This window comes from Saccoglossus kowalevskii, chromosome 8 (genome assembly GCF_978046115.1).
Source record: "Saccoglossus kowalevskii chromosome 8, keSacKowa6.1, whole genome shotgun sequence".
In the NCBI taxonomy this organism is placed as follows: Eukaryota; Metazoa; Hemichordata; class Enteropneusta; family Harrimaniidae; genus Saccoglossus; species Saccoglossus kowalevskii.
The window spans coordinates 16,613,343-16,632,251 of record NC_140648.1 but is presented as its reverse complement, the minus strand read 5'-3'; the positions used below and the strand labels follow the sequence as shown (position 1 = coordinate 16,632,251).

General features: G+C 34.8%; 1 protein-coding gene across 1 annotated transcript; it reads right to left on the bottom strand.

Annotated features, from left to right (window-relative positions):
• Positions 1-2,377: 2,377 nt before the first annotated feature.
• On the bottom strand, positions 2,378-10,193 carry LOC100371461 (uncharacterized). The gene is made up of 6 exons (XM_085502272.1): positions 9,993-10,193; positions 7,472-7,562; positions 6,000-6,293; positions 5,096-5,352; positions 4,313-4,635; positions 2,378-2,622 (listed from the first exon to the last, which is right to left on the bottom strand). Exons 1-6 carry the CDS (start codon positions 10,116-10,118, stop codon positions 2,613-2,615), a joined length of 1,101 nt encoding a protein of 366 aa, XP_085358398.1. The 5' UTR covers positions 10,119-10,193; the 3' UTR covers positions 2,378-2,612.
• Positions 10,194-18,909: the final 8,716 nt, after the last annotated feature.

The window sequence follows — 18,909 nt, the reverse complement described above, 5'->3', positions numbered from 1 at the left end:
CTATTTTTGATCGAACATTTGTTACGCAATGAGTGAATCGAGTACACGTGTGAATGAACTTTTTACCGTCGGAATGTATTCTAATTGTTCTCATAAAATTTGCATACTGAACAAATTGATGGAGGTGGCCCGCATATGCAAGTTCTTTGTGATGAATATTCATGATCTAACACATCGAATGATATAGCTGGATGATACAGTTTGTTTCTTAGCACCATAAAACTTGTTCACTGTTTATTTGTGACGTCACGTGATCTGTATAGAATTCTTAGAATAATTCTAGGATATTTGTGTTATATACGAGCATTGGGATTTGAGTTGAGAAAACAAGCTAGACTCGAAAACATATTTAGTGTATAATAAGTTTTATAATGGGCATTCTGATTGGTCGAGAATCACTAGGTTTGTTTTAAGATAATAAAGCCCGCCTACGGGGACGTGGGGTATAAATTCTGGTCTGAGATAATATGTCGAGACTGCAGGCGGTATCACGGGTAGACCTTATTTTCAATGAGAGTCCGAGTAGATGGGCTTTATCTGACTCAAATCCTACCACTGAAAAACCACCTACCACAGATATATATTTTGCCACCAGTGGGTCAATTTATGAGATTTATGGATTAGACATTTTTCTGTATATAAAGTTCGAAAATAGTGCATTATGATTAGTCGAGAAGCACATGGGTGTGTTGTACAGTTATCTAGCGCATACAATGCCGGATTACACAGTACTGTTATCATATATATCAATAACGAGTGAGAAAATAGCGTACGGTTCGATTCACGTACGATTGATCATGACTATTATTCACGCAGATATTGATATAAACCAATTAGAACCAATGTAACAATATTTTTGTGCGGAAGAAATAGTGATCAATTTAGTATTTTCTAAGAAAATCAATGCTGTTTATTAAACAGTGTCCGTTTACTTTGTTGTTTTGTTTGTTTTCTTTGTTGAAAAAATGCCCCGGTCATTAATTTCTTTGTTCTCATCAATGTCCGTTTAACTGAAAAGTATATTCTTTCTTTGTTCAAACAGTACCCAGTCACTAGTTTCTTTATTCTCATCAATGTCCGTTTACTGGAAAAGTATATTCTTTCTTTGTTCAAACAGTACCCAGTCACTAGTTTCTTTGTTCTCATCAATATCCTTTTAACTAGAAAAGTATATTCTTTCTTTGTTCAAACAGTACCCAGTCACTAGTTTCTTTGTTCTCATCAATGTCCGTTTACTGGAAAAGTATACTTTTTCTTTGCTCAAAAAGTACCCAGTTCACTAATTACTTTGTTCTCAACAATCTCCGTTGATTAGGAAATTAGGCTCTGTTGTTGTTCAAAAATGTATTCGTTCGCTTCTAACATGGCTATGCGCCCCCCAATAATAAAATGTTGCATTAGATTAACCAATCTTTTGATGATCTCTTGTCAATCAAGATCAGCTAACAACTTCTCTCAATTTATACAGAGAATATAAATCGTGAATCCGACGATCTGATTGGTGGAGGGCGCATAGCCATGTTAGAATGATCAACAACACCCGGGGTTTGAACCAACGATTGCTACATCGTCAAGCTGTGAGGCTGTAAGGTAACTTTACTATGATAAGCACATAAATCAGGTGCGATATCTACAGGGTATTGGCTTATTGTTACGTTATGTGACATATGTACACTGTGAAAACACATGACCCGCGACTGGGATGCAGAAAAAACACCTAAAACTCGCAAAATTCTTCGTATAACTTCGTTTTACAACTTGTTATCTCGTCGCTATGGTAATGTCTTCGTCATTCGGCTTAGTTACTCGAAATGAAATGGTGATAATATTCACTTATTAGTGTGGCGCGGTAACAACGCGCGGATTTAGAGGTAGGCGTGCCAGGCGCCCCCCCCCCCTTCAGCCCGCAAAACAAATTGATAACTCAATTGACAAAGCCTAGCCCCGTCAATACCGAAATTCTGGATCCGCCAGTGGTTATTTTTTTCAAAGAGACATTTCGTTATTGCCTAAATGTTTATCTGTTAACAACACGAACTAACGTTTGTATTAACTGAAGACACTGACGTGTACTCCAACTAATTGTCTCCTACGACAAAGGCAATTCTTTAAACCGTTTGACACATTGCTTCAGCTGGAATCTTTCTGTAACTCGACGAAGCCACTCCACATAAGGTAAATATCCACAATATTATAGAAATTATTTTAAGATCTCCTCCCAATACCAAAATGACCGAATACTAATACAATATATATTGATATATTGAAGTTTGTTATTACTGAAGTTTTTTCTAAAGGCTATAATATGTATACCTTTAGAGAAGTATCGTACCTTGAATACCCCCCCCCCTCACAATCCAAAGAAATACACAAAAAATAACGATGCTTTATGATTTATTCATAGATTCTACAACATATTAATTTAAGTAGAGTGTGCACTAATAGCAGACTCAATAGTCCAAAAACGATAAGAGATTACAACATTTGTATGCGTTTCACCACTACCATTACTCCCGACCTCTGCATAGTCTACAGTTATTTCGAAGTGTATATGGTTTAATTGATTACATATGCACCATTGATATCCTTGCACTCTGATTATAGGTGTATTACTACGGACAGCTGAAAAAAGAAAAGGAAAAGAAAATGTTCATTTGTCAGCAGAAAACTTCGAGAACATATTTTCGTATTTGTGAGCCCACTTTAGAATAAATCATTTGCATGGTTCATACGTTTAAAAAAATAATTCTTATAATGTTAGACAAACATTGGCATCAGTGGGTAAACCGTAGTTGCATATTGTATTGTACTATAAACTTTATAGAGATCAAAATAACATAAAATGTGGGTTTTGTTCACGGTGGTTAACATATTTTATGCGAAATATAAAGCACATGGCAAGAACTGAAGCAACTCAACAACACAAGTGGTTTCTGTGTCCGTGTATGTTTAATGCAATTAGTGCTATTGTGTAAATTTATTTTGCGAAGCACACTGCTACTGGATTTGTATATTAATATGTCCTGTATTGCTACCAGAAGTTATTGTTGTAAAAGTTATTAATTTTGAAAAAACTATGTTTTAAAATGTTAAGAGTCACCCGAATAACGGAATCTGTGTGACAGTGTGTCTGGGAAAACAATGTGAGGAGTTTGGGGGTATTTAGTGGAACAATGTGGTTTTAACATCAACAAATTCATACAACCACAAATGATACATTTTATCCACCAAGCTCACGAAAGAAAACGAAAGTTTCATCTATTTCATTTGCCTTCAAGTTATTGTTCTGTAATACGTTAATACTTTTCAAAAGGCATCACGAATAAGGGAAAGATGAATGTGTGTTAGAAACTAACATTATTTATAATGGACAGAGTGCGTAAAAAAATTCTGTGGTGAAATGCCCGTTACAAATAATAAATGCGTGCCGTATGCATTCATACTTGCAACCTGAGAACATTAACACAGATTTTACAATATATGTGGAGGCAAATAATGTACGGTGCTAAAATGTACGTTACCATGACAACGAACCGGGAAAATGATGTCAGTATGGTTTTGATATTTGAAATGTTTCTTTCAGAAAACAGTTTCAGCAATTTAGTATTGCATTCAAGACCATTTTTGACTGACCTTATTTTCTGTATGCTCATGTTATGCTCTGTATGCTTAAATTATTTCATGCCTTAAGTAATTATTGTTTGTGTGCAAGATATATTAACTAAACAGTGGTTAATTGTGGCAAGGTTAATTTCGTACAAACAAAGCAAGTATTTGAAATCCTGTGGGTACTGTTTCATTATTGCTGTTATTATTTTGACTTTACACTAGTATTCATGGTTGCCATAATTAACTACAATAAGCCTAAATAGGTAGGAAGGAAGATTGGCTCCCATGGCTCAATTACAATTACCTATAGGTCAAATATGAACATGGCTATTTCTAAGGTGTGTCTTCTGAAATCGGCCAAGAAATACTGTTCAACTGAAATACGTTTCTCAAAAGTGCAATTTTTTTTTTTATTTCCAACTCTTGTTTGCTAAACTCCTAGTAGCGACTAGAGGGTAGAACTACAATGTCGTCATTTGTTTCGTTATTTGGTGGTCGGGATTGTTAGTTTCCATGTCGTACTTTTCTCCCTGTGTTTTCTAAAAATGTCCGAAAAACAGATAGACTTCACAGTAACACAATTGTGGAGAAAATATTAATATATTATTATGTTGGTATTTCCTGATTAATAATTGCAACTACTTATTGTATTTTACAAATATTCCAAATTCTAGACAAACTGTTAACAAAATAAGGCAATTACCTGTTGGGTACAACATAGCTGTTACCAAGTTCTATAACGTCATAAGTGTATTTCCCGTTTTTCATTTGATAACCAATGAAACTCTGACTTGGTGCATTACTGGGCAACTTGGGCCCGAGCATACCGCACATCTTCCCGATAAGATCCGAGTCTTTGTGTATACCAATATACAGTATATTCCGTTTATTACGTATATTCTTAGTCCATTCAACCCACCACTTTCCCTTATCAGAGAATACTATGCTAGTTATGTTGTCAATCATTTGGATACCAATTTCTCCCTCGTCCGACAGATAATATGAATTGACGACTATTCCATCTATCTGCAGATATCAAAAAAGAAAAAAAAGAAAAAAAATGATTTTGTAAAAATATCAAAAATGGGGGGGGGGGGTCATTCGTTAAATAACACCACGTGTCAGATGATAACCAGGAATTGCTCGAGCTCAATGAAATCTATAACCTGTTCGATACTGAAGAAACGAGGAGCACTGTGCGCCCGTAAAACATCGGATCGTTTACAACAACGCATCCACCATGATTATTTTCATTGAGAAAATCATTCCACTAAGGACTGTCGTTTGTCTATGTGTGACTGAAATATACACACATGCCCGACATGATATACCAAGCGTCTGGAGTTGAACACATCAGGAAGGGTGGTGTATATTCGCCGATAATATTTATACTCGTTAATATATATCTGCGCACACTCATATATAATAGATAACAGCAAATTTAGTTAATAACTATGCAAACGATAAAAAAACGTGGTATACATACAGTTATTTGACCATCATCAGCCAGGTTGATCTTGTGATTATTAGTTGTTATATCTGCGCTCTCAATTCGGCGAGCATCGGGATTTGAGAGCGTGTTGACCACTTCACCATGCTTTGATATCACTTTCAAATAATAGGGAGAATCTTTACAAGTCTCGGCCAGAACGTAACTACATTTACCATTAAATTCGAGGTGATATTTGTCAAAAGTTACGTAATGAGGATCACCCTGACCGGTACCTGGATCGCATGGACAATCTGTGAGGATAAAGGTAAAATCCAATCTGAGTAGTTGAGATGTGTAACATACAGTGCGTGATGACTCCTTGTAATCGAGTTAGTATCGAGTTGACATTGATGTGTACGGGTTCAGAACATAAAGCATGTGACACGGAGTAGTAAAATATATTCTACGGACTGCTCTTCTATTAAACACGCCCGCAAAATAACTGCGTAGTACTGACGTCATTGGCTGTTGTTCTGCCCTACGTCTTCAAGTACTAGACAATAGTATTGTTATGTTTCATTCTGTTAAAAGTGAATCAAGGCTTACTAGTAGGCGATATCTGGTCACATGCTGACTATTAAAACTATTAATTATTTACTATTATTATTTTTAAATCTCAGCGTTTAGTGTTTCTTCTAGTGAGATGCATTTAATTAGTTGTTGTTAAACAGCTTGTCACCTGATGAAATGTTTATGAACCGGCATAACCAGCATCTTTAAAAGTCGTTACCGATGTCCTTATACAACGAATTGCATATTTGTATTCGAATTGGTGAATTTGGTTGTTACTTGTACATGTCGATTTGTGACCGTGTATGTGGTATCTTGAAACCTTACATAGGTTTTCAGCATGTACTGAACCAACAAAAATGAAAAAAAAATCACGAAGATAATATACCTGTTTCTATTGTGATGTTTCCCATTTTTGTCAGACCGTCCGGCCGTTCCAAAATAGTCTCTATGTACACCGTTGTACATGGGTCGTACGGTCCTAATGTGACGGTGAATGTTACGGATCCAGCGAAGGAAAACATCAAGTTCTTATTCACAGTTACCCATGTATCGGGAGGGTTTAGTGGGTCGGTGTAGTACCTTAGATTCATCCACGCATCTACAAATTTACCGGAGAATTCCATAGCCCAAAATGCAACATACTCGCAAGTCGCAAACACCAGGTACGCTATCACAGTGCCTAAAAGAGAAGACAATATATTAGTACATCATATGTAAAGCATGTCCCCCCCAAATATACTTTCATATTGCTTTTCTAGTTATTTTGATATAATGTTGGTCAGATATTTATGCAAGAAGATTTATATTATATTGAGTGTGATTAATATAGCAGATGACTATAGTATAACGTATGCGCATGTCCGTCTAGATAGGTTCGCGCTTATTACAGACTACTTCGAAGCGTTGTCATACATGGTGTAGCGAAAGATGTGCGTCTGATTACAGTGGCGAGACGCTTTGGTTTGTTTGTTTGTTTGTTTGTTCGTATTTCTCATGAATAGTAGATGTACATCTATGGTGAGCACATATTTCATGACCACGGGGAAACTAGTATACGTCTATTTAATTTTCCCGAGTAACTGCGGGTATCAAAAGTACCTGCTATTCCACGCGGTCGTGAACATATACAAAATGTTAAGAATTCAAATGTGCATTTCTTTGAGTAATGTGTTATAATACTAAATATTTATATATGTATATTGTCATTTGGGAATTGCATACTATTTAAACAACCCGTTTAAAGTATGTGTACACTCATATCTTAATCTTCGTATTTTTTTTTTTTTTTTTTTTTTTTTTTGCTGCTCATACAAATATTTGACATACCTTTTATATTAAGAATCAGCCCATGTTTTAAAAGATGAATTATTGGAACAACAATGAACTATAAGGATGATGTTAACCCCAACTAATCTTTAAATCTAAATACTACGCTCGAGTAGTAATTGCTTATGTGATTTCGTCGTAATTATTTAAAACTCTGCATTGTGAAGAAAAAAAAAGACATGGTGATGAAATGTATACCAACAACTAAAATAAACAGTTGATCTCGAAATTGTGAAATTGGTTTGCAGTTTATGACAAATACATGTGAATGCATTTGCGTGGTTGCATACTCACTGTAACATCTAGTTATACATACTCCCATATATGGTCATGAACACATTTAAAAGCTTGAATATTTAGACCGCATACACGATGAACACGTTTCTAATCAATCAATCAATCAACCAACCAACCAACCAGATGTTGTCAATGTTAGCAACATTATTAAGGAACACGTGCCCGTCATTTGAGAACCTTTGTTTTTTTAAGCTTAATATACAATATAATATACCAAGAGAACAGTATACATACCATCAGGCATGCCGGGCAACGTTTGACGCTTGGCATTTGTTGAATGTATATCATAACTTTCTAGGAGTTCAATCAGAGGAATTACGGTCACCTATATAGAAATAGACAAATGCATATTACACAGGATGAAGAATAGAAGACCAGTGGGCTGAAAATCTGTTTACAGGCTCCAACTACATCATATATATAGCTGTTTTCCCTGTGATAAAGTTAAAAAAAACGCTGCGATAAAGACTTACCGTTTTCGGCATTGTTAAATTTTTGTTTTGTTTTTTTAACAATACAATTTAGAAATATATTAAGAATAATTTATAGCGAAATCTATGTACCTATGCACCTGAAAATAATTTTCAATATTAGCGATTACATAAAAATATTACAGAGAAAAAAGATAATTTGCTATATTCTGTATATTTTTGTCTTTTATTTGTCTTATGACTGAAAGATGCTGAATGAAATTACAAATTATGTAGTGTGTTGAACAACTCGTGTATGAACGAAAATTGAACGAGCATACATTATAAACTTTGCAAATTAATATATTATATATAATATATTAATTTGCGAAGTTTATATAATATATTAATTTGCGAAGTTTATATAATATATTAATTTGCGAAGTTTATATAATATATTAATTTGCGAAGTTTATATAACATATTAATTTGCGAAGTATATATAATATATTAATTTGCGAAGTATATGTATGCTCGTTGGTGCAGTGAATTAAACATAAAGCTCCTGATGAGTGAGGTACTTGTACCTTACGAAACAGTGCTGTCGAGTTTCAATATTCATTTAGTTGTGTATTAATTCCTCTATTACCGCATTTATCCGCTCTACATATACTTTGTATTGAGCACTTTTGTTTTGGAATAATCGACTCCCACATCTAGACTATGTTATATATATGCCTGGACTCAATTGATGGGGTCTTGCTGCTCTTCTTGGTCTCACACATTACAGAAATTAGTTATAGGCAAAGACTTGATTCGTAAGGCTGTCATATGCCTCGGCTGATGAAATTATCATTAATATTTCAAAAACATGTTTTAGCAGATGTAATGGGAGACAAGCGGTATATGCCCTATAACACAAATAATCCACTTGAATTAGTAGCATCAAAACTCAGAAATTCAGAATATATATGCTCATACGCTATATATTGATATCCTAATTTATCTATGAACGCCAACAGGATAAAGTCAATGCTAATAATCAGTACTTTCCATGGAGGCGTACCTTTTAGCGCATCTGTTAACGTGAATGACGTACATTTTCAGCGAACCTTTTTAGCGAGAATGCCTTTGAGTCGGTAAATAATTGTTTCATGAACGAAATACCTCACGTTTTCAATCAGATAAGACTGTGTAGAAGCAAATAATATATTTATTGTATTGGTGAAATTATTTACTGATTTTCAAGAAAGTTGAAAATATGTAGTCATATAATCATGAATATAAATCACCAGGAAGACTTGTGAAAAATCACAGAAATAAGAAGTCTGGTGTGTTAAGTACTAGTGCAGTCGGTAATGCAACTTTAAAGCGCGATTTAATTAAATCTTTTTGGTGGATTTCTGTTTTATATGGAAAAAATCAACACTGGAGATGTATACGTTCTTTGATTGTAACTACCATACTGCCACACTTTTCTCACATTAAAAATGAAGAGTTTGCCATAACATCATGAAACAATCATGAAACCAAAACCTCCAGCCCGACCCATCTAGCCTCGAAGTCTTTGATGAGCACAACTACTCAAAGTTATGGTTATATATCTACTGTACATGCACGTGGAGAAAAAACTAACTATACAATCTCAACTACTAGTATAACCTGATAAACGAACCGAGAAATTTGGCTATAGAGGAGTTTAACCTTCCATGTCATATCGACTACGGTAATTTTCAGGACAGATGTATAAAGGCGTGTTCAGCCTGATTGGTCATATTGACATGCTCTGAGTGTGGGGACATTGAAAGACATAATGGTGTTCTGCGATAGTATAGTTTATCTCCTGATTTAACCAGCAATGTCAAAAACATGGGTAGGTCAGTGTGGCAATACTAGCGTTGTATTGCAGAGGGGTCAGTCGTTATCTTTATCGGCAGCAATATGGGGAAATGAGAACGTACATGTCTGTCTACGGTATCGGCGCAGGGATAATGCCTGATCATTTATAAGGGGTAGGAATATGGTAAATAGGAGAATAAATTTCAGTCTATGGTATCGACAGACTTTTCCCTGTAAACGGCATTTTACTGTTGCAAACTTTCGTTCTGCATAGGGTTCAGAATTTATAATCACTCAACAACGTCACAGAGCTTATTCCACACAGAAAACAGATGATCGTGCTTAGTTCTTTTAAAAAAATCTTTGCCGGTTGGCAAGGTAGAACTAATCAGTTAGATAAACGTATGAATGCCTTAGGATAGAAAAGTCCCTCTAACGGATACAGGGTTTAACCGCGACGCGGGAAGAAAAAAAACACATAATTAATCAAATAGAGAATAGCTTACCGGCTCATCGTCCGTACTTCTTCGGCCAGTCTTGAACAGTCTCTTTACCGATTTGCCGTGTGCATTATTAGGTAATATGGCAACTACAACACAGGCAGCTACAAGAAATAAAAATAAGTTCCTCATATTGCACAACTAGCTGCCTCACACTGTTTGAGCGAGCGTCCGTACTGAACGCGATCATATATACGACGTAAGGTTGCATTGAACAAATGATGTAGCGTCATATGCTTCAATTTTAATACGCTTCTAATGACAAAGTAATCACTGTTATTTTACAGAATTACCAAAAGGATCAAAGATGAATTTATTTATTTAATGTCGATTCCATTGTGCGCGTTGATTTGAAAATAAATCTGGTTACTTTATCCAGGGACGAAACCTTTTGTGTTGGATCTAACATGCACAAACGCGATGATGTATGATGTGTATCTACCATCCAGACACGCGTGTTAGTTTAGCAGAACTGAACAAATAGTTTTACTATCTGCCACATCCCGCTATTTTGCATAACATGCAGATATCAAGATTTACGTTGTACTTATATGTCTTTGAGACATCAACTAATGTGGTACTAGACGTTTGTTAGAAGTCTGTTCTTTTTTCAAATTGCTTTGCTGTTGTAATTTCAGGTTAATGCATAAACGAGAAGCACCTCCTTTTGAATATGTAATCCTTCTACTTATGTCCAAAAGCATTCATATAAAAATCCCTGACTTAATTGACAGTCCCACTTTCTTGACAATGCTCAGTACTGATATCAACAAGGTCTGTCCGTATGAGTTCTTCAGTTGGTCGAGAGGTTTTAAACTTCGATTCGAAATGTTCACACTATATGTGGAGTTTTCATGTGTGTTTGTGTATTCATTTGGACAGGCTTGGTCGTGTGGCAAACTTCCTAGTTATTATAGTTTTACTTGCGATTAAAACACTTTATTACGTTTTAAATAATTAGAATTAATCAGAATTAGAATCAGATTAATTTGTTTAGATAACTTGCATCGTGTAAACCGCAAAATCTGAACAGATTTAAAAAAATCGGACATACTTGAACTTTGGTAAATCTGGTCAGATTATTCCGGTCGTGTAAACTGGTCTAGGCCTTGCCTAGGCCTACCGACCTCAGCTGGTCGAGTGAGTTACAACGCCGCGTTCGAATGTCTTCCATATTTTTGAAATGTGCTCGTCACATTCCAACACTAATGTTTACAGTCACACGGGCTCCGAACAGAAAATCTATATCGCTATCTAACGTCAAGTGTTTAAGTTAGCGATAAAAACATAGCCAAACGATCTACAAATCCATATTTGAAGACAAAATTTACAAATTCAAGAACACAAATGAAATTACTATGGAAACTTGACGTAAATGAATACAGTCGAGCCTGTATCAGTGATTGCCTGCCTTTAGTACCCACTGTTAGGCAGTCCCAAAGCATAACGTATGAACAACTTGAATGAATGACTATAAAGACCACCTGTCTTGCGTGATATTCCTTAGCAATATTTTTGCAGATTCGCTTTTGTTTTGGGACAAATAAATTAATTATCTTTCTGTTTATAAAACAAATTTAATTATTTAAAGTTAACTTTATTTCTAAAACAATACACAAACCTCCATATAAAGACCACTTTTATGAAAAGACGAGTTTGACCGTATTATTAATTACATATTTTAATTCAAATACGTAATCATCCTTCAAATACGGCGCAGAATAGTAGACGTGATGTAATGACAGAATGAAACACAGTTTGAGGGACACAAAACAAGTCTTGTGGCTCTCGCTGTGAACGAGATCTCGGCGATCAGTCGCCTAGCATGAGCACATGTTGGTACAAAAACATAGACCCCTTTCTTTCCACTCTTGTCGACGAGAGTAGCGTCATATAATTCTCTAAGCAAACAGCGTAATACAAATATCCGTATGTGTTTTCATAGTGACATATAACTGACAGAGAGAGAGTCTAAATATTAAAAACAAATTATCATTGATATCTCCCTGGGCTGCTAATTTAGCCGACGTTCTTCAAGACATCACATTAATTTATCCAACAAAAATAAATCTAGATGATACAGAATAAACCTTAAATCTTTATTTCTATAAAACGACCCTTCAAAACTACAAAGACACAACCCGACGTCCACTACCTACTTTTATATTACAGATAAAGGTATTTGAGACAAACTGCTTAACGTCTGCGACGTAATACTGGAGTTAATAAATGACTTATATGTAATATAGTTATCTAGGTGGATTGGCTTATTAGGTTAAAATACGTCAACTTAACAATCGATCAAAGCCCACCTACTAATATCAATGAACTAACCGTCGTCAAATGACATGTCCTAGAAACTACGTTCATAAAGACTTCAAATAAGTTGCCGTATATTAAAAGTATGCCTTTTTTGATCGATCAGTAATATGTGAAGCCTGCTATCAGACGATATAGAGGAAAGCCTTTGAAGTCAATGTACTTTGTCAATCGAACCTGAGCAGACGAACAGAACAAAACCCCGGGGGATGATCTAAACCAAATTGAAAACACAAGGAATTTGCACCTTCGGTGTGAAATTTGAGATAAAGGACTCCGCTTTTGTGCGATACGGGAATATTTTTTTTAAATAGTGAGCTTGACTACGATTTTATTATCGATCCATGTTTCACTTTCAATGTTAAATTTGTAACAATTCATGTCCCCTCAATGTATTCTCGAGGGCGGACATCCGGGCATTTTCACCGCATGGCAACCATCACGGTGAAAACAAAGGCCGATAAACTCTCCGAAAACGGTACTTTGGGATGGTTGTTGAGACTCCCCTGAACAGTGTAGCAAGATTACCCCCTGCGTGTGTAACGCATATAAATTTAATTGTTTAGGATTACTTCAAAGTTGAGTTCCTGTTGTTTTCTCGAATTGTCACCGGCTCTTCAGTTCGCTCGGCGTTCCGTGTTCCTCAGCAGCGCGCGCAGAGCCCGTAGAAATACGTGGTACAGTGCAGTGGTGCGCGTCTTAGCAACGTGGAACGTCTTGTGACGTTGCTCCGGTCCCCGAGGATTTATATATTAAAATACTAAATACTGTGTCAACATTATACCTCTCTAGCACCAAATGAGTCAACACATGATGGTATGTCATGTGACATATTATATAGTAACGAGAACAGCATGCCAATAGATGGCCAATGAAAGCTGTGTATGAGATTTTTGCATTAGCGTAGCATAAACATCCTAATATTCACACCATGCGGTCATTTAATATCAGAAAGGTGATTTTGGTCCAGTATTACATGGATTAAAAGTCCGAAAGAATTCATCAAATCAGGTGAATCACAGTTATAAATAAATAGATAATATTCTTTTTTTTACTTTAAAAGTTTTATACTTCCTAGCTTAACCTGTTCTCCTTATCAAAGAACTTTAGGCATTCGGACGTTTTTTTTTCTTCTAGATCTGTTAATGAAAAAAGTATATAGCTATGTAGACACTACTTAAACATAACTGTGAGTAAAGTGGGTTCTGGAAGTGTGTGTTAAGGTTTGCCAAATTTAAATCAAGGTATATATATATATATATATATATATATATATATATATATATATATATATATATATATATATATATATATATATATATATATATATATATATATATATATATATATATATATAGGTAATATATTATCGACTTAAGTAAGAAAGGGACAATTGAGAATTGAGTCCCAAACAACGATAACAACGCTAGCTAAAGACACAAGGGCTCATGACGAGACGCTTGTCTGTAAACAGCGACACGCTATGGCAGACTGCCGCATGCGCAAGTGACGACTCCCCGCTTTAAAGCAACCCGAAATGAATTATGTAAGCTAGTAACTATATAAATTTATATAATATATATTCAGATACGTTATTAACTTCTTCCACGTTCTTGTTGGAAGGAAGAAGCTGTATTCATGTCAGTACATGTTTCGTGTTTGTATACAGCTATAAGCTTTACAACTAAACGCTAATGGTTATGTCATTCATTGACGGGGCGCGTCTTTCGTGTAAATGAGTGAAAGTGCAAGCCATTCACATTTCGATATTGGACTGTACTGTAGTATTCCGTCAATTATTTCATTCACCGACGTCATTTTAACATCACTGAATCACGTCGTTGGTAGTGGGGCGAATTTTACGCAAGTATATTGCATGACATGATTTAGAATATCAGAAACGGAAAGATAACTGATGGCTAGAACAGTGAAGGTATGTCACAACGGTAATATTAATACACGCTCGTGGCAGTATTGTAATCAATGTACTGCCATAGTACCGTAATTAAGGTAGAGATGCAGGTTCGTGGGCACTTGGGAGAGAATTTTTTTTTTTTTTTTTTGCATTTTATTATCTACAAAGTCTTGGCTATAGAGACTGTTGACATTTTGTAGAATTGTGAATAGTGGAACATACTCAAAACACGATTTTAAAATATAGATAACAGGTGCAAACATTATCTCTTTTGAATGCTTAGCAAGATTTAGCAAGGCTGTACATAAATAATAAAAAAACACGGTGAAAAGAAGAAATGACGGGATCTCCATATTATGCACTGTATTTAACTTTTTACAAAACGATAATACATTTAAATTTGAAACTGTACGGTAATTTTAATTATGAGCATTGGCAAACGTCTTACTGAGTGAATTGTTATGCAAATTAGCAATTATCTCAGCTTCTTTTTAGTGCACATTCCAGAACTTTAAATAAAAATAGCTCCTAGACGCTTTGACCTTTTGTTTTGAAATATTCACAAATGATTGACAATGTGTTTATCTTCAAAACGCCGTCGGGGCATTGTTTTTAGTTGAATAGTGTTACAACAATCGTACAGACAACTAGCCTGGGTGTTAATTTATGCATAAACTTGAAGTAGTGAAATTTTGGCTGCTGCCCTGCAAAATTGACAACTGGTAGACAGTTTTCAAGACGGCACTTTCTTCATAGTAAACAGATGTACCCAGAAACCAATTTTGACAGGAAACAGAAGCATGGTTTAGAAGCTATTTTTTTAAATCACTTTTGACCAAAAAAGCACATTTTTGTGCATATTTCAAACTACAGTGTCAATAAAAATAAAATACTCACAAAACTTTAAAATTCATACACTAAGCTTTCCGAAAATATATAGTTTTGTGGTCAAGGGAGGTCATCTTGGTTTTCTAATTAACTAATTAAAATACCTGTCAGGTAAACTGCATCTCTACCTTAATATTAAGTTATGGGTCGTAAGTTGTATCAGTTGTATTCCGTACATCAGGGTTGATACAAAGTTACACTGTAAATCTAAGTGTTTTAAAATATGACACATATTTGTCTCCACTTTAAAATCAATTTTAAGTGATTTCTATTTAAACATATTAAGCGTTTTTCCTAAAATCGCAAATGAGTTATTTTACAACACTACTGTTTTAAAAAAAACACACATTTTTTTACTGTTTTGTGATAAAGTGTTTATAAGCTTGTCCCCGCTTTAAAAACACTTAAAGTGTTTATAATCTGCATAATTGCGAAAAGTGTATATTATGAAAACACTTTTATTGGCATTTCAGGGATGCTTTTGCCCATAACACATTGTGTAAGTTGGTGCCATTAGAAACACGTTTTTAAAAGTGTTACCACCAGAAATATGTTTATAAATTGCTTATTATCACAACACTTTTAAAAATGTTTTAATGCTCACACATTTGTAAAGTGTTTCCACCAGGAACATGTATACAACGTGCTCATTATCACAACACTTTTAAAAGTGTTTTTACTAGACACAGTGTTTAAAATCACGACACGTAGAAAAATGTTTCAACCGAAGACATGTTTTAATGAAGTGTGTATTATCACAACGTCTTAGAACCTTTTCCTACTGACATAAATGAAAAGGCCCTATCACGTGGTATTGTTGTCTCGGATACAGTCCCTCTGGGCACATCAAATTCCTGGGGGGGGGAAATAGTAAAACATAAAAAAAATCATTAATTTCATCTATTGCGATCGCATTCACACTCAATCCTCGACTCTGAATATATGCACTACATCTATTTTATTTCATACTTTACTATTCGTCAAAGGGGTTGATTCCTTATTTTCACCACTTTTAAAATCAGCCCTAAAAAGGATAGTGTGGTATTTTGGAAATATATTTATTTACCCATCAAACCAAAGTTCTTTATTGTCATTAATGTTTACGTTTACGAAAGTAGCAAACTTATTTATTGTTCAATCATTTGTTTTCATATTGTATGTATTCCCTGTTTTCTAAGGTCTATGATGTATTGTATTATTTAAATTTCTAAATATAAATTGAATGGTTATGTATTATTAAAGGCTTAAAGGAGCTCGTTTAAATTAGGCGCAAATTTGCACAGGTGCGTGGTAATCACCATATTGGAATTTTACACCGAGGCTCCGGCAATAGAATAAGCGCTGTACAGAAATTGAATCTAATGATTAGATCACAGGGAATTAATCCCTGTTTAGCGCAGCGTCATCCAGCTTACTAACTCGAGCATTGATAACAACACCGTGCATGTTTAATTCCATCGGTTATTAAACTTTTGGCAAGTTTGTATGGTATGACAACTCGCAAAATACTAAAATCGGTAAATTTATCGCTACATGCACAGTATGACTTGCTGACAAATACGACGTGTGTGAGCATTTTTTTCTTATAAATATGCTGCATACAGTCGATAATAAGTACTGTGTACATTATAGATGCATACCGTAGACGGCATACAAAAGCGCCCTGTACCTTGAAACATTGAATGTGTGTTTGTTTTCTGAAGTGCCTCAAAATAAAACAGTTTCAAAGAAAAGTGTTTTAGTTACTCTTATGAACGTTTGTACATGTCATATACGTAAACACTTATAAAACATGCATAGTCGAGTGTTTTACCTTGAAACATTACATGTGTGTTTGTTTGTTTTAGGAAGTGCTTCATGTTAAAACAATTTAACAATTTGGAAGAAAAGTATTATAGTGTTTTACTCTCATGAACACAAAGGTGTCTTATACATTAACACTTTGCGAAACATTTATAGTCTGGTATTTCAAAAAAATCACATGGGAGAATGTTAAGATGTGATTGGAAACTACAACTGCCGTTCACCAAATGCAGATTAATAAAATCCGTTAGGCCACGAGGTACTTAATTCACCACGTGTCTCGATTTCCAGGTGTACTTAGGTTGGTAAGACAATATAGGTTGGTGCGTGACATACAATTATTTTCTGGAGTAATGTCATTATGCGTTGAATTACGTCACTTTCTGTGATTGTCAAGTTGCCCTAAATACATAATTTGTACTCACGAGTTCCCAGAATTTTCACTCAATTTTGTTAATACTGCTTGCATAAAGTTGGATGCATTAGTCCATACATGTCCTATCAATAAACACTTTAATGACACATTTATGTCACCGTAAAACACCGTTTTATTGTGAAATAGTTTATTTATGTGTGTTTACAATGTGCTTAATTTTCATCAAAAAGTGTTTAATGACTCCCTAAAATATTTTTCTAAAAATAATGAAACACTACTATTTTAATAGAAAATACAAGTGTTTTATCATATAATACACATGTTTTTAATTACAACAGTGTGTTTTTCAATTAAAACGGTATGTTTTAAAGAAAAACATGAAAGTGCTTCCGAGATTTACAGTGCACAGTGCAATCATTAGTTGTATTCGTACTTAGTTTGAGACAATTTTACAGTGAGTGTAATCACTAACAAACTCCATCCATAGAATACATATCGTATTGATCCTTTGCTGAAAGGATTGTTGAAGTTGAATGTATGAGAGAATCACAATGATGGGCATATAAAAACGGATAGTTGCCCAGGATTATTCTCCTGACCATGACCGATTCGTTAATAAACTTGTTTGACAGAAAATAATCGCTTATTAATCGATAATGACACTGAAACTTGTTTTATATATATTGCACCGCACACTTTGTCAAGTGAGTTATTCTTGTTGAACAGCTGTGGCAAACAACCTCTCATGTTTTCATCTCTCAGCCTGTTACCATTACATGGTATGCAGAAATGACATATTTAATAATAATTGACATATACTCATGAAAGAAACACCGGATGCGTGTGTATATGTAGTATTATTTTTTTGTTCTACACATCCTTCATCAAAACATAAGCGTCAAATTATATATTTGATTATTTATTGAGTATTTCATTTTAAATTTGTTGATGCGCTATGGTGACCAGGGTGTGGAGCTACATACGAACTATAATGTTCATGTTACAGAAAGCAAGCTAGCATAGTTCAGTGGAACTATAGACGCGATGACGGTACAGAATGGAACACTATTGGAGAGGGAAGCAAGTCTCGTTACGCTCTCGTTCTTGACGAGATTTCGGCAGCCATTTGCAGCTAATGGTATATTAATAACGTTTTTAAAAAATCACGTTATTCTGAAATACCTGACCGATTTCAATGAATGAGCAATTGCGCATGTCGCATGTGTGATTAGGAATTATGGCGTGATTATATTAAAGAAGATTTGAACGCTACATTAGGCCAAAACAAATTGTTTTGTTGCCTTCAGTGATCGACCGAAAAATATGAAATATCGGGTCGCGTTTTTTTCCCATATACCTCGGCTACTTACGATACCCTTAGTTTTCACGAGTTTTAAAAAAAAATCCGATCGACCGATCCAATTTTTCAATTTTCCGGCTTGAGGATAACATAAGTTTTTTTGGGCCTTAACTGAAAACAAACTGATAATAAATATTACATGTAACGTAACTTCGAATTTTCTCTGGAAAGTTTGAAATTCGTCATTCAATATTCAAAGTTCGAAGCAATATCGAATATTTTTAATGTTTTAGTTATCTTTAGTTATGTTTCGTCTATAGTA